Source organism: Hibiscus syriacus, unplaced genomic scaffold, assembly GCF_006381635.1.
Source record: "Hibiscus syriacus cultivar Baekdansim isolate YM2019G1 unplaced genomic scaffold, ASM638163v2 tig00112249_pilon, whole genome shotgun sequence".
Classification (NCBI taxonomy): Eukaryota; Viridiplantae; Streptophyta; class Magnoliopsida; order Malvales; family Malvaceae; genus Hibiscus; species Hibiscus syriacus.
Window position 1 is genome coordinate 1,760,931 of NW_024063281.1, and position 16,250 is coordinate 1,777,180.

A 16,250-nucleotide genomic window follows, 5' to 3' on the forward strand; every position below is an offset into this window, starting at 1 on the left:
ATTAAATCGGCCCCCTGTAATTTTTGTTACGGCAATTTTTTTCTAATAATGTAAATGATTTAAAAAATAATAATAATACGATTCTAAAATTATTTATTTGAATGAAGTATTTATTATCGTAATCATGAAAAACACATGAATTAATGGTTGAATTAAAATCCATAATTATTTGCATATATTTATAATGCATATTGTTATCATAACATAAATTAAGTAATCAATTATGTTATAAAGTCATAAGATATTAAAGTGTAATGGAAACAAAAGTATATATATTATTAAAGTTTTATTTATAACTTGACGAGGGACATAGTTATAAATATAGACAATAACTGATTCTTAAATCAACTATATAAATGAGTTATGATCCCCAAGAAATAGGTATTCTCGTATTTACTCTTATTTTATTTTCGTCAGAGAGTTTATACTCAATAGAACTCTATTATCTTGGAAGATCACAACTAAAGAAAGATTCAAGTGTTTCAACCTATCAATTAATTTAGGTACGCTCCCGCTCCTTGATGGTTTGACATGATTAGATCATGATTATTTTTTATGGTTTAGTTCTAACAAATAATATCATCGTCTCGTCATGTTAAATCATTGAGAATTGATTGATTTTAAGGTTTATTAACGAAAGTTATATTTTTATTCGTCTTCGATACGCATTATTGTTGTGCTGTTGAATACGATTTTGCATTGTTTTGAATATTAGTAACTTCAATTCGATTTCGCTCGTGTGATTGTTGTTGAACTGAGTTATTGCAAATGGCATTGCTTCTTCATTAACTTTTGAATTGAATTATAATGGTGCATGGCATACGTTATTTTTTTTCTTAGTAAGGGAAAATTTGGTGTTAAGTCCCTTTATATTTTTGATTTGTTCAATTTGATCCATATGAACTTCTGTCATAAAAAAACTGTATCCGGTTAAAATTGTTCATGGTTCAAGAGTTTACGGAATAATGTCATTGTTTGATATAAATCAGGGTAGTTTTAAAATTGAATTGTGCTATTTATGCAATTTTCTTTACGGAATTCTGGTTACAAGTAATTGATCATTCTGTGATGATCAATGATTAATAAATTTTTGAGGAATAGTCAAAGATTTAAGTTTTTCGGTTTCTAATAACGTCTTTTAAACAATCTTATTATGAGTTATTTCGGAAATTATGAGGTGATTAGAAAATTTTGTTATGATTTTTGAATGTTATGAATTATATAATATATATTTGGAATTGATATATTCGATTTAGTTTAGAAAAGTTTTAATTCACTAGTGTGTATTTTGGCATTTACTTTTGCTTAAATGTTAATTTGAATTCGGTTTATTTTTGGTGATTTATGAAGTTATGTATTAATTGCATGTTTAAGGAATTCTTCAGAAATAATAAAAAACTTGAGCTTTCCGATTTCTGATAGCATCGCTTATGTAACCTCATTTTGGGTTATTTCGGATACTGTAGTGTAATCAGAAATTTCAGTTTCACCTTTGATTGTTATAGAAATATTAAATTTGAATACTAACATTCATTTTGAGATGACTTGATTAAATCAATAAGTCGATAAAGTGGCTTCCGCTGTGGAAAACATATTTTTTTTTAAATATGAAGGATTATATGCATGTAACTTAGGATATGTTAGTATTGATCGATCCAAAGAAGATTAATAGTTGACATAATCACATGTACAACTTTGGTAACAAGCATGTGATAATTCTTCATTTTGATGTGTGAGTAATAAATCGACTCAACGAAAGATTTTGGTTTGACATGTTCTTATTATCAATGTTTGGTTACCGTCTTAGATATCAATTAAAGTGAATATTTTGTCTAAAGGAAATAACCATCCATCTCAGTTGGTAGAGCACAAGGTTCTTAACTTTGAGGTCGTGAGATCGAGTCCCATTGAGGGCATTTCATAATTTGGAGGTCTCCTACGGAAGTTGCTCTCAACCTAGTGTTGGGGCAACCTACTATCTTACCTCCTCCTTACCCCATTACATATGGGAACAAGGGACATCCGTTTTGTCTGAAGATGAATATTAATGAAGTATTTGATATTTTGAAATAAGGTTTAAGTGTATTCAAATTTATTATTATTTTGGTTATCTTTTAATTTAAGTAAAAGATAAATTAATAGAGATAAATTGGTTGACAATATTTATATGGTTTTATTTATATTGTTAATGTAATATATGTATATATTGAATTCGGTTTTCGGTTTTGATTGTTGATTATTAAAATATATGTATTTTGAAATAAATTAATTCGTATTATGGCTATGTCTATTAATAAATGCATGAAAAACAAGAAACACATATGTATTCTATTGTGGTATATGAGCAAGTAGTTCAAATTTGGTTAAAAAACAAACTTACAATAAATAATGAATTTAAAAAATAATAAAAATATGAAAAATTAAGGGATTAAATTGAAAAATAAAAATATTATTATCAAAAAGAGATTGAAAGTACATATGTATTCTACAATGATTTATGAACATGTGATTCAAATTTAGTAAGAGATGAACTTAAAATAAATGATGAATTTTATAAATAAGAAAAATATGAAAAATCAAGGGACTAAATTGAAAAATAAAAAAATTGTTACAAAAAAGAGGAATTGAAAGTACATATGTATTCTACGATGATTTATGGGTATGTAATTCAAATTTGGTAAAAAAAAATAGACTTAAAATGAAAGAGAAAATGAAGGGATATTGAAATGAGAGACTAAATCATAAAACTGTCAAAATACTTATTCAAATTTTTTATTTTTTGAGTAACTCGAAATTTCAAAATTTCAACTTGACTCAAATTCAAAACCCGAATTTATAATTTAAGTTGACTCAAATAACTTGACTCGAATAACTCAATTTTTTTTTTATTTTTCGAGTCGAGTTTACTCACCCTATCGTATGTGTTTGTTTACGTTCATTTATGTTAGTTTACATCCGTTCACGTTCATTTATCATTTAAATGAACAAACATGAACTAACACGAACAAACTACATTCCTTGATGAACGAACACGAACAATAAATTTTTTATTCGTTTATGTTCATATTCATTCATTTGTTCAGTTAAAATTAAACTAACGAACATGAACATACCTCATTCGTGATTGTTCAGTTCGTTTACATACCTAGTCCACTATAAGGGCAATCCTTTCAATCTATTTTATTTAAATTTATTAAATTAAATCTTAAGAAACTTTGTTACCAAATTTCATTTTAAAATTAAGTTCAACTATCAAAATATTATTATTATATTTATCTTTAGATAATATATTAATTTTATTTATTTTAAATGACCATCTAGTTCAGTTAGTAGAGCACAAAGTTTTTAACCTTGAGATCGTGGGATCAAGTCTCATGGAAGACATTTCATAATTTGGAAGTCTCCTACGGAAGCTGCTCTCAACCTAGTATTGGGGGCAGCCTACTATCTTACCTCCCCTTACCCCATTACATATGGGAATAAGAGACAACCATTTTTTTTATTTTAAATGTATTTATATTATAAAAGATATAAAACTAACCCACCAAATCATATTTACAGCACCGGAGCCAAAGGAACAACAGTATCTGGAAAATCTGTTCTGGGTCCGGCTAGGGAGTAGTAGGCGAGTATATGAGCCGGATGTTGTGGAACTTTATGTCCAAGTTGATTAGTCGTAATGACTCGTCTCGCGGGAATTAGCTCGATATTCCAGAACGGACGAGCCATGGCTAACAGATCGCGACCTGATTGTGATGATGCTTCATATCCTTGCACCCATAAGTACCTCAAAGAAGGTAATTGCAACGCGGCATATGCAAGTGCGCGCTCGCTGAAGTAGCAGTCCCTCATCTCGAGTTTCTGCAAGCTAGGACATCCCTTGGAGAACTCCAGCAGTCCGTTATCGGAGTCCCCAACATATCCCAGAAGCATCCATCTCACGTTCGGACTATATCGCCCGATATAACCGAGTCCCACATCAGTCAAACCACCAGGTCGGAGATAGAGTGCAAATCTTCTAAGCTTTTCACAGCCTCTCAGTAGAGCTCGTACTCCATTGTCAAGAGGCAAGTCTGTTATCCTTTCTTCTCCGTCAAGCAAAACTAGGCGAAAATCAGAGAGATTTTTGGAATAAGTCCCGACGGATTCCAATGATGCATTCGTGATGTTTGATACATAAATGGCTATATATTCCAATTCAAGGCATCCCTGAGCTAAAGCTGTTAATCCTCTATGCGAAACCACGCCTTCTTCATCCCCCATTAATTGCTCATCCGCTCCTCGCTCGATTCTAAGCCGCTTTAGTTTCTTACAGCTTTGAGCAAGAACTTCTAATCCTGTATCTCCAATAACATTCCTTGTCTGTCCATCAAGAAAACACATTTAGTAAGACGTGATCGAAAATTAAGAACGAAGGCTAACAGCATGTCGTTTACCAGAAACCTCTTTTGGTCATTCAGCACATTCAATTACTGAAAATGTCAATGACAGATAAAATTTGTCACAAGAAATGCTAACATTCTATAACATAATGCCAAAGTTCATTCAAAACAACATTACTTGAAACACAGAAACTAATAGACAGACCAAAGAACGAGATAAGAATCGGAATCCACAAAAAACAGTGCAGCAAAACGTTAAGAAATAGTCATAGATTCATGATCCTACCTCGAAAACTTCCAAGTTCGGGCATCGCTTAATTAACAAGCAATGATCTTCTGTGTCAAGCAACGCATAGAGAAGATCCAACTTTTTAAGCGACGATGCAAAAGGAAACACGATCGGCATTTCATGGCTCCCTATATATGTTAAGCCCAAACGGCATAACTTCGGGGGAAACCTTACAACATTATACCTGTCCGATTGCTCATTGAAAGAACCCCCACAGAATTCTTCTAAAACAGAAGCAGTACGAAAGAAGCCAACAAGATCCAGGATCTCACAATCACTAACTTTCACAGAGGTCAAGTTGCTACAATTTCGGGCAATCTGTTCAAGGTCTTTGAAGCTCACTCGGAAAAGATCAGTCATGTAAAAGTTCAAAGTCTCGAGAACATAGTTATTCATCGCTATCTCGTGAAGCCATTTTCCATCTCTCTCGATAATTGAGCTCTCTTCTAAAAACAAGGTTCTTAGTTGCCTGCAGAAACATATCAAGGTTTAAAGCCATACACAATGAATTCAGTATCTACTAATATAACACCAGAAGCATAACTAGCTAACCCTTTATCTTTTACTTCTTTGCCGATTCATCGAGTTTTAATAGCTATGAAACCATTTTTTCGTATGAAATCTCAAACTCGAACCATCTCCTGATGGACCACAGCACATGGACTTTTATAAATGAATATCATTAATTGATCGATCACGCAAAAGCTCGGCCATTGCTATCATTTATACTAGAGTACCTTGCTGCAACCACAGTATCTCATAAATATTCATGACATTCTCTAATAAACTTGAAGCATTTAAAACAACAAGAAACAAATCCCCACTGGTGTTTCGAGACGAGAAAGAATAAGTGCGAATTTAAGCTCCACCGCTCTCCGACACATGTAAAACATCGACAATTCACGGGATGAGGCGATCACCATACTCGTATCACATGTATAAATCCGATTCTTACACCCAGAAATAGAAAGATCTACCTCATTTTCAAACAATAGAGAATTTACAAATACAAATCCAGTTGTGTAGTTAGTATTTTCAGCCAAAACTTACCATCTACCCAATCATATCAAATTCAGAAACAAAATCATTAAGCATACATTATAGTAAGCAAATTCAGGAGGAAAATCTAACAGCATCAATGATTAGACTCGAATTAAAGAATGAATTTAATCGCAATTAATAAGCAAAATTAATACCATCTAGCTTACAACTAGTAAATTAAGCATTAGGATTTAAAAAGGAAATCGAGAATTACCGGCACATGCTTCCAATATGGAAGAGTCCATCAGTTGAAAACCCAGAGCATTTATCAAGCTTCAAAGCCTGCAAAACTCTCCCCCTAGACCGAGCCAAAACCTTGAGATCCGAATCTCTAACAATCATCCTCCTAAAATGAAGTGATCTCAAGCAATCGAAGTTCTCCGCTATTTCCCTCACCCACGGCGTGACGTACCCTCCCCAATCATCGGGTATCAGATTGAACATCGCCGCCCAAGGCTTTCCCTTCAGCTTCAACGATTCCAGGAACGGAAAACGCCGCTGCAACCGATCTGTCGTAATCGCGTAACAAAACGCGATGGTTATGTGCTTGCGCGACAACGACTCGAGCTCGTACCACCTCCGGCAGACGAGCGAAATGGCGGCTCGGTCCCTCGGGTCGTGTACGTACGACAAGGCGCTTACCAATATGGATTCGGACATGCCATCACCGAACGACGCCGTTCTGTGCAGATTGTTATCATCTTCCTCCATCCGAATAATCGAACCGGCTGCTTCAAAAAAAATCGAACCAGGTTAAAAAGGACCGGGACAGTTTTCTTTTCGGCCAGAAAAACGAGAAAATAAAATAAAAATCCGATCTGTAACGAACCAAGGAAAAGGTTCACTTGATCGCACACACAAAACTGAAGAAAGTAAAGCTGGGAAGCCTTTTATAATAGATTAGAGCTTGTTTTTATCTAACATTATTTTTTGAATGTAATCATTCGAATTCGATTTATTAATCGATTAATTTCGATCAAATATTATACTGTTGATTGTATAATATTTTTTTTGTATAATCACCGATATATGAGCTACTGATCGACTAGTTGAGATTGGATACTGTAAGACAATGACAAACCTCTCAGCCCAATTTGCTTCATTTGCAAGCGTCAAGATTCGAACTACTAAACTTACTTAAGAGATTTAATGTCTTATCTCACTATAGCGATGGGTTGTTGGTGTTTATATAATTTAAAATATAAAATAAAAACAGAGGGTGATCGAACACCACCACCTGTTGCCTTCGACAAAGTTAGATGGTGGTCGTTTGATCCCAAATTTCATGGGTTGGTTCGCCTCGACACCGTGAGTCTGAATTCGACCTCCATTTTGTCGGAACTTGCTCCGAAGTTCACAAATTGAAGATTGAAAGTGAAGAAGCTGAAATGTTTAAGTCTAGAGATTCAAGGTTTTTGAGACATTTTTCAGTGAAACAACCACCATATTTAGACTTAGGAGGTAACGAACCAACCCATGAAATTTGGGATTGAACGACCACTATCTACAACAGTCGACGATTGTCGGAGGCGATGTCTGGCCACCTTCTGTCTTTATTTTATAATTTTAATTATTTTATATTAAATACTAATAAGAAATATCATGTCATAAGAAAATAATAATAAAATAATTCAGAGTGATCAAAACATGAGCAATTCGAAAGTTCACTGAGCAAAATAAAAAAATTGAAAGTATGGTGAATAAAATAAGAGAGAAAGTAAAGTTAAGTGAGAAACGATGTAATTTACCTATTATAAAATATCTAATACTTTCTTATAAAACTCAATTATTGTCATCCACCATCTGACCCTAGATGTAACATCTCAAATTCCGAGCTAATAGTTTCAAATTTACCCGAAGGACACTTTAAGTCGTTGGGTTGAGTTGGGCTTAATTAGGTTAGACTTGTGCCTAATTAGCCATAAAAAAAAGTTTTTAAATAGTGGAAAGATGAGAAGGGACCAAAAGCATATTTTTCCCATTTTAAAAAGGTGAAGGCTTTTTATCTCTTCTCATTTTCTTCTCTCCCATTCTCCTCTCCAAGTGCCATAGCTAAGGGTAAGTTGCTTGGGCCTTTTTCATATTTCTTTAAACTTCAACTTCATCCTCAATCCTTCCAGCAAACTTGTTTTGATGTTTCAAAACCTTGGGTTCCTTTTAGCTAAAGAGAAAATGGGGGTTTTCATCCAAATCTTAGAGGAAGGAAGTGTGACTAAGCAAGGAGTTTCATTTCGGGATCCTAACATTAAGGTAGTGTATTTATAAACCTTTAAAGTGTTAAAACTTTTATAAATATGAAGAATTGCTAAGATTTGAGTAGTTCAACATTTTAAGGTTTATACTTCATTTAATAACTAAATGACGTTTTAGACGTAAAGAAGATGTTTTTATGCCACTTTATAATTATAAGTAGCTCCCTAAAGCTTTAGCACTTGATTAAGAACCAAACTAAGATCTTTAGGATGAATTTTGGGTGTTTCCCGAGCCTAAACAAGTCATTTCTAGGTTCGAGTATCGATATTGGATGAATAATATCGATATTGAATGAATTGGGTTGAAATCTAAGCATTTTAGGCATGAAGCATTGATACCGTTAGGAAAAATATCGATACTACCTACAGTATCGATACTCAAGGTAACAATATCGATACTAGACCACATTTTCAACAACAAAACCTCTTTTTGGTACTGATACTCATAGGGCCATCAATACTTGACTCTAGGGCATCGATGATACAAGTAGAGTATCGATACTACCCACTTTGGATTGTTAGATTTGAGCTTTTTAAGGCACGTAAAAGCTAAGGATGATCCAGAATAAGAGAACATAGTCCGTAAGGAACAAAAAGGACCAAGAGGGCCTAAAAACACTCGTACGAGTGGGTTACAACCGATGTAACCATACAAAACGTAATATGTTAAAGTATCTTAAGTCAAGCACGTATTGAATAGTTAAGAATGAAGATTGTTACAGAGGATGTACTGATAAGCGATACGATAAGTCAGATTCAAAAATAACGAAAAGTGTGTACTTCAAGAACGTCAACGAACTGAGAATGCATAAGCCGTCCCTCCAATTCAAGGGATATTAGGATGAAGTACCGACAAGAGCGATTAGAGTGTTGCTACTCAATAATGAACCCGAGTTAGGTGTCAGGCTAACTAATGATACAACCAGTGAACAAGAAACACAGTAATCGTCGTTAAGTCATGAAACACATAGAGACCTCTTTAGAGGCAGAAGTGACTAACATACCCTTAAGTAACGAATGATCAGAATTAACTTAATAACTAACAACAATAACAGACTAATAAACCCTTACATAACATTCTAGATAATAGAACGAGCGATAACAACTAATAGGAGGATGACCTCACTTTAGCATGTCCAACTATGTTAGGGTGTAACCAAGTTACCTTAGTTGCCCTACTGGGGCATTGTCAGTGCGCGAGACACTTCAAGGACTAACTAGGACGCGAGACCTGAACACTCACGAGAAGTGGGTTAGCGATGCCAGTGTTGTGTGGCCTTGGGGCCCTTAGGAATGCATGAGTAGTTGCATCAATCCAGTATAGTAGTTACCAGTAAAGCTTGGCTTGATGCTATATGTGATACCAAGCCAATGCTTCAGTTGAGCGGGAATTTCCGATGCTATGAGATACCAGACTTCTCCCTCCATGGTCTACCTCATGCTATGTGATACCATGACACATTCAACAACTTAGAGGAGACTTTACCGATGCTATGCAATACTGGTACCTCCTCTCAGTAGGCTAGTATCTAATGCTATTTGAGAATAGATACTAATATAGCAGACTCAGTGTTGCATTCAGATAATGCACGAGTGTCAGTGTTACAATTAGATGTATACTCATGGCGAGGCCCTTAGCAGAGGATTAAAGGAAGCGTAAGACTCCTACTTCAGTGATAAAACAATTGAACTTTAAGTAGGTAGCGCTTGATAAAGATCATGTATGTACATACTACTGAGTACCATGTCTTTAACATGCTTGTGTTTATGAGACTCATAATGTTGCTCTAGATTAGCAATTATACTATTGGGCTTCATAAGTTCAGCGCTCGAATGTTTCTGTTCGTAGGTTTCTAGCTCGGGCAATTTATGGATCACCGTCGCAACAGGATATCCAACATCTCCGTCAAAATACTATACTGTAGCTTTAATGGGCATATGTATTCATAAAAATTTACTCGTGTATTTGGTTTATCGAACTCTGAGTTTGTACTATTTTGATTTTAAATTATGTGTCATGAAGTTCTAATTTTATAAAAATGGTTTTATAACTGTTGTATATATTTGTTTTGGTACGACGTAGTATATTTTGAAAATAAAAATGAACAGGTTTTGAAAATCAAGGGTTAGCACGATAACCCAATGTGACACTTTAGACCCAATCGACTTTAGGGTGTTACACTAGAAACCTAACCTTTGTCTTATTCTAAATATTTTACTTATTAATAACTTGGCCCACATTTAAAAATATATATAAATCACTAGACTTAGTCTTAACTTTTAAATAAATATAAATTTTTAATTTCGGGATATGATCATGTTATACAATGTAAAACTCTTTTAGTTTTACACATATTTAAGACCGTTGGATGAGTGAAAATAGATGACTGAGATTAACAGTAGAAAATGAGAAGATATTCATTGGGAAAAGAAAGAGTCAGTCTCACCCATTTACCTTAAATCATCCAACTATCCTAAATCTGTGTAAAATTAAAGAGTTATACATTGTATACGTGAATCCTAACCATTTAATTTCATCAAATTAAATAATTTAATTTTACGGTAAATTATATGTTTAATACCTAAACTATCAGTTTTGATCCGTTTTAGTACTTAAACTTTCAATTTTTTCAAAATCATACCAAAAGTTTAATTTTTGTTTCATTTTAGTACCCTTATTCAAAATTTAACGTTAATTTCAGAATTTCTTTTGAAAGTTTAGATACTAAAACAGACTAAAAACTGATAGTTTAGGCACTAAACATTTTCTTATTCTTATTTTTAAATTTCAATTATTAAAAAATATATTATTATTAAATTTTTTAACAAAAAATGTTACACTCCTACTTTACATATTTTTCACATGTCAAGAAACAAACTTTTCTTATTCTTTTTGTTAATTTCACAACAAAGGTGGGATATTGCCAATTTGTTGTAATTAATGTTGAATAAAATTAAGTTTTTATTTAAAGGAAAAATTACAAAATTGGTAACTAACTTTACTACCTCTCTTATTTCACTCATTGTACTTTACATCTTTTCAATTTCCTTACTGAACTCAATACATTAGGGTTTTTTTTTGTCACTCGGCCGTAAAATAGTTAACGTTGTTAAAATGAGTTGTTATATAGACGCAAAACGACGTCTTTTTGGTGAAAATTTTGTTTTTTAAACCAAAGACATTTTTAATGTCGTTAACCATTTAACGACAGAGTGACCATAATAAGAGAGGGAGTAAAGTTTATTGAACAAAAAAACTTAATGTATTAAGTACAATTAGGAAATTGAAAACTTTTAAAGTTCAGTGAAGAAATTGAAAACTTTTAAAGTTCACTGAACAAAATAGGGGAGAGATTAAAGTTTAGTGATGAAATTTGTAATTTACCCTTATTAAAAAAACTTCACGACAAACATATTGAAATTAGGGGTGAGCAAAATTCAACTTAACTCGAAAAATTGATTTTTTTCGACTCGAGGAAAATCGACTCGAATTGACTTCAAGTTGTAATTTCATAAACTCGACTCGAAAAAATTTCAAGTTCAAACCCAGTTGTAAAGTACAACTCGAATAAATTGAATTTTTTAATAATTAGTGGATTGATTTTCAAATTTGAGTTAAGTCCCTCGACTCTGTATTATAAATGTATATCACATATAAAAAAATATGAAGAAATACATATGTATTGTATATGGTTACAAAATAACCATTTAAATTGGAATGAAATAATATCATAATATTATAAATATTTATATTTAAATTTAAGCAGAAACTAGAAAATTTAACTTGACTCGAATTTTATAAATTCGACTCAACTCGATAAAATTTTAAGTCAACTTCGAGTTGTAAAATAGAATTCGACAACTCGAATAATTCAAAAAATTTTAACTCGACTCACTTTAACGCTGACCCCTAATTGGAATGCTTCTGAATTCTACACAGCCATTTCTCTTTTTCTTTTTAGCCTCCTTATCTCATCATCTAGTCATTCCTAGCCACTGCTATCCACATCACCATCATAATGTTCTTCATCTACCACACTAGAATAATTAACACATTCGAACCCACCACTACTATGGACATTAAATGTATATTACATATAAAAAAATATGAAGAAATACATATATATTTTATATAGTTACAAAAAACTATTTAAATTGAAATAAAATAATATCATAATATTATAAATATTTATAATTAAATTTAAGCAGAAACTAGAAAATTTAACTTGACTCGACTCGAATTTTATAAATTCGACTCAACTCGATAAAATTTTAAGTCAACTTCGAGTTGTAAAATAAAATTCGACAACTCGAATAATTCAAAAAAATTTAGCTCGACTCACTCTAACGCTCAACCTAATTGGAATGCTTCTGAATTCTACACAACCATTTCTCTTTTTCATTTTAGCCTCCTTATCTCATCATCTAGTCATTCCTAGCCACTGCTATCCACATCACCATCATAATTTTCTTCATCTACCACACTAGAAAAATTAACACCTTCGAACCCACCACTACTATGACCATTAAATTCACTGTCACTAGGGCCGTATCTGGGTCTGAGCAAGAAGGATACTGTTCAGAGCCCAAAATTTGTATAATATCTTATATTTGTAAAAAATAGTTTTTATATGGGGTTTAATTATTTTTAATACTTATTATTAAAGCTTTAATTTTTTTTCAATATTTTTAATACTTACTATTATGGGGTTTAATGAGGAGTCTCTCGAGGCTTCAATCGCTCGAGAAAGTGCAGGTGAAATATGCTCCCCTCTTTCCAATTTTTCTTCAGCGAAGAAGACAATCATCCCTGTGTTTTTCAAAGCTTTGAATAGATGAGAGGTGAAGTTAAGGCGTGTGTCTTTACCCTTAAAGCTACCGAAAAAATTACGCACTCTTCGACAGCGAACAGAAGAAGATGCCGTGGAAGATTCCCTCCTTTGTTTTTCTATTTTCCAACTCGCATTTTGAAGGTAACCATCTTCAAGCTTTAGAGATACTTCCTTGCATATAGCATCATCATGGGTAGTTCCACCTATAACACTTGAAATTGTCTTTTTATGATCAACTACTCCACCCAATTCTTTAGAAGCACTTGCAGAATTGCTATTCTTCAATTTTTCAGTAACACATTCAACAACTTCCTTGATGTACTCGGTTTCAGGTCTAGCATGTAATCAAAATATATGTATAATTATATATAAAATCTAAAAAAAACAAGTACTCAAGTAAGAAGATGAGAAAAATACAATTACCTGTCGAATTTGCCTCCTACTGTATGAGTACGCCACCCTTCTAATTTACCGATTTCAACAAAAGCAGATTTCCTTCTCTCCACTTCATCAAGAGGCCACTTTGACTCATTCTCTTCAAAAGAAGTCTCAAAGGGATCAACATGGTAAAAGATAGGAAGTACAATATGTCCTTGAGTGCGCTTGCAGTCCATTATGTCATAGAGTTCAGCCAAGCATGATTTTGAAGAAGCGTAGTCTTTAGACAAAACAATTATGGAGAGAATTGAGGCTGCAATTGCTTGAGAGAGTGCTGGTGAAAGTTGTTCCCTATTTTCCACTTTTTCTTCATCGAAAAAGAAACTGATTCCTTCGTCTTTCAAAGCTTTGAGTAGATGACTGGTGAAGTTGTGGCGGGTGTCTTCACCGAAGCTCAAGAAAACTTGATGCTTCATCATCAACTTTTGTATAACAGATTCAACAATATCCTTGATGTGTTCGATTTCAGTTCTGGCAAACAATCAAAACAGAAACAGAAATGAAATCTAAAACAAAGATAAGTCAAATATAAAAAGAGAAAGATATAATTACCTGTCGAATTTGCCTCCTTCAATACGCCACCCTTTTAATTTACCGACCTCAGCAAAAGCAGATCTCCATCGATTCACTTCATCAACTGATCTGCTCTTTGATTCGTGCTTTTCAAAGGATGTTTTAAAAATCCCAACAATTTCTCGAACATGAGAAGGATCAACATTGTAGAAGATGGGAAGAACAACAGGTACAGGAGTGCGCTTGCTATCCATGATAACAGAAAGTTCAGTCAGGCACGATTTGGAAGAAGCATAGCCTTTCGATAAAACGACTATTGAGAGATTTGAGGCTGAAATTGCATCTGAGAGTGCTTGTGAAAACTCCTTCCCCTTTTCTAGTTTTTCTTTAATATCGAACAAGACATCAAGGCCCTTGCCTTTCAAAGCTTCGAGTAGATGACCGGTGAAGTTATAGCGCGTGTCTTCTCCTCTGAAACTCAAGAAAACTCGATGAGAGGATGAAGCAGCAGAAGAAGCCATTAGAAGAGAATTGATTGAGTTACTGAAGCAAAAGAGGGAAAATACAGCAAGGAAGCCTCTGGAACAACTACCAGATTTTAGGGATTTTGGTTCTAGGGATTTTGGGTTTGGAGATTAGTCAACTTTTTATAACAATAATGGTTATTAAAAACTACTGAGATAATGCCATTGGATACCTCTTTTTGATATAAGTACCTACTTTTTTTTCAAAGTATAATAATTATAATAAAGATTTATAAGTATAATAAATTAAATATATAATTAGTATATTTTTGTATAATAATTGAAATAAAATTAACAACGTAAGATTAAATAAGGATACGGTAAAGAAAGATTAAAATGTAATCAAGAAATTCGAATAAAAAAAGATAATTACAAGCAAATCTGAATCAAATAAATCACAAAAGAGAATTATTAGGTATGACTCATAAATATACTGGTAAAGAAGACAGAGGATGGAGCGGAGTGAGCGAAGCGAACGCAACGAACATCAACTGTCCTTACAAAGAAAGTCTCGTAGAGGGGTTACGATTATGTGGGTTGGGGGTGCGGGGCCGCGGGGGTGCGATACGGTACAAAGTTAATTATGTAATTGTGTACCAGGTTTTTTATTATAAATAGAGATGTAACCTAAACCTATGAGATATTGAATAAAACTTCTAGCGACGCCTAGGCACTGAGGACGTAAGCACATTGTCGAACCTCGTTAAAAATTCTTGTGTTCTTTCGGTTTCTTTACCCGATTCTTCAACAAGAATCAAACTACTAAAAGACTACCAACAACCCGTAAATCATACTCAAGCGACGTGGAAGATTATCCACAAACGCATAACTGACATTCAAATCCAATTTGAGGGTTCAAAATAGAGAATATCAACAATATAACATATAAACTCCACCTCGATCAATCGTGGCAATGTTAAATTAACCCTTAGAAAAAAGAGAAGTGGAAACAACGGTCAAATGACCAGAAAATGTGTTAAAAGGCAGAAGAAAACGTGTCATACATGTAGATTTATTGAAAAATAAAAAAATACAATAAATAATATTGATAGTCGACAACCAACATCAAAATCAATGTCGCAATTTATAAATAAAAAAGAATAAACATCATACCAAATAGAGAAAACTAAAAAAATATTAAATTCTAGAGTTGTATAACTCTTTATATTATATGCTTACCTTCGTAAAATATTTAATATAGTATTTGTATTTTTAAAATATATAATATTATAGACACTCATTTTCGTCTGCGGCTTATTTAGTATATATATTAATATAGTATAGTTTTTGAAAATATTTTTGAAAAAAATATAATATATAGTTTTTAGAAAACGGGTTTTGAAAAATATATTATATAGTTTTGAAAACGATTTTTGAAAATATATAATATATAGTTTGAAAATCGTTTTTGAAATCATTATATTTTTTAAAAAAGGTTTTTTTTGGAAGCACAATATATTATATTATATAGTTATATATTTCATTTATTTTGATTTATTATTTATTTATTTATTATTATTTTTCTTTTTTCCTTTTTCTTTTATTTCCTTTATCTATGTACATTTCAAGTCTAGATCCAAATCCAAGGCAGCAGGTGAGCCTGTTTGAGCATGCAGGTCTGACCCAACCCGCAAGCTCATTAGGGTTTCCACATATTAACCAGGCGCGCCGAACACAACTCAGATGTCAGATCGGGTGCAAATCAAGGGTCTAGATTGAGGGGTTTTAAACCCTAAATCATGTAGCACTGGAATCGCACATGTGGCGCATGGAAGCCACGCGTAGAGCGTAGAAATCAGCAAGGCCACAACAGGTATCGACCGAGAGGTCCGGCCGAAGAGCCCGGGACTACACCATCCCAGTGTTTTTGGTCAACACACGAATGACCGAATGACCCGAAAATAACGGGAATAACCCGTTGAGGGCGGAAACAAACCACCGACGATGGGGTATAAATACCCTACCAAATTTGTCAAACA

At 33.2% G+C, this 16,250-nt stretch overlaps 1 protein-coding gene across 1 annotated transcript; it reads right to left on the reverse strand.

Annotated features, from left to right (window-relative positions):
• Positions 1-3,540: 3,540 nt before the first annotated feature.
• On the reverse strand, positions 3,541-14,374 carry LOC120176539 (coronatine-insensitive protein 1-like). The gene is made up of 6 exons (XM_039182959.1): positions 13,787-14,374; positions 13,220-13,705; positions 12,832-13,130; positions 5,927-6,440; positions 4,669-5,140; positions 3,541-4,362 (listed from the first exon to the last, which is right to left on the reverse strand). The coding sequence occupies exons 1-6, from the start codon at positions 14,266-14,268 to the stop codon at positions 3,556-3,558; spliced, it is 3,060 nt and encodes a 1,019-aa protein (XP_039038890.1). The 5' UTR covers positions 14,269-14,374; the 3' UTR covers positions 3,541-3,555.
• Between the last annotated feature and the right edge of the window lie 1,876 nt (positions 14,375-16,250).

Bases quoted from the DNA above. Each gene is read 5' to 3' on its own strand.
- LOC120176539 (XM_039182959.1), bottom strand. From the start codon at position 14,268: ATGGCTTCTTCTGCTGCTTCATCCTCTCATCGAGTTTTCTTGAGTTTC. The intron at 6,441-12,831 runs GTAAAGACACAC...TTTTTGAAGCAG, and splicing joins TTTTTTCGGTAGCTTTAAGG to CCGGTTCGATTATTCGGATG. The intron at 4,363-4,668 runs GTAGGATCATGA...CTTGATGGACAG, and splicing joins CGAACTTGGAAGTTTTCGAG to ACAAGGAATGTTATTGGAGA.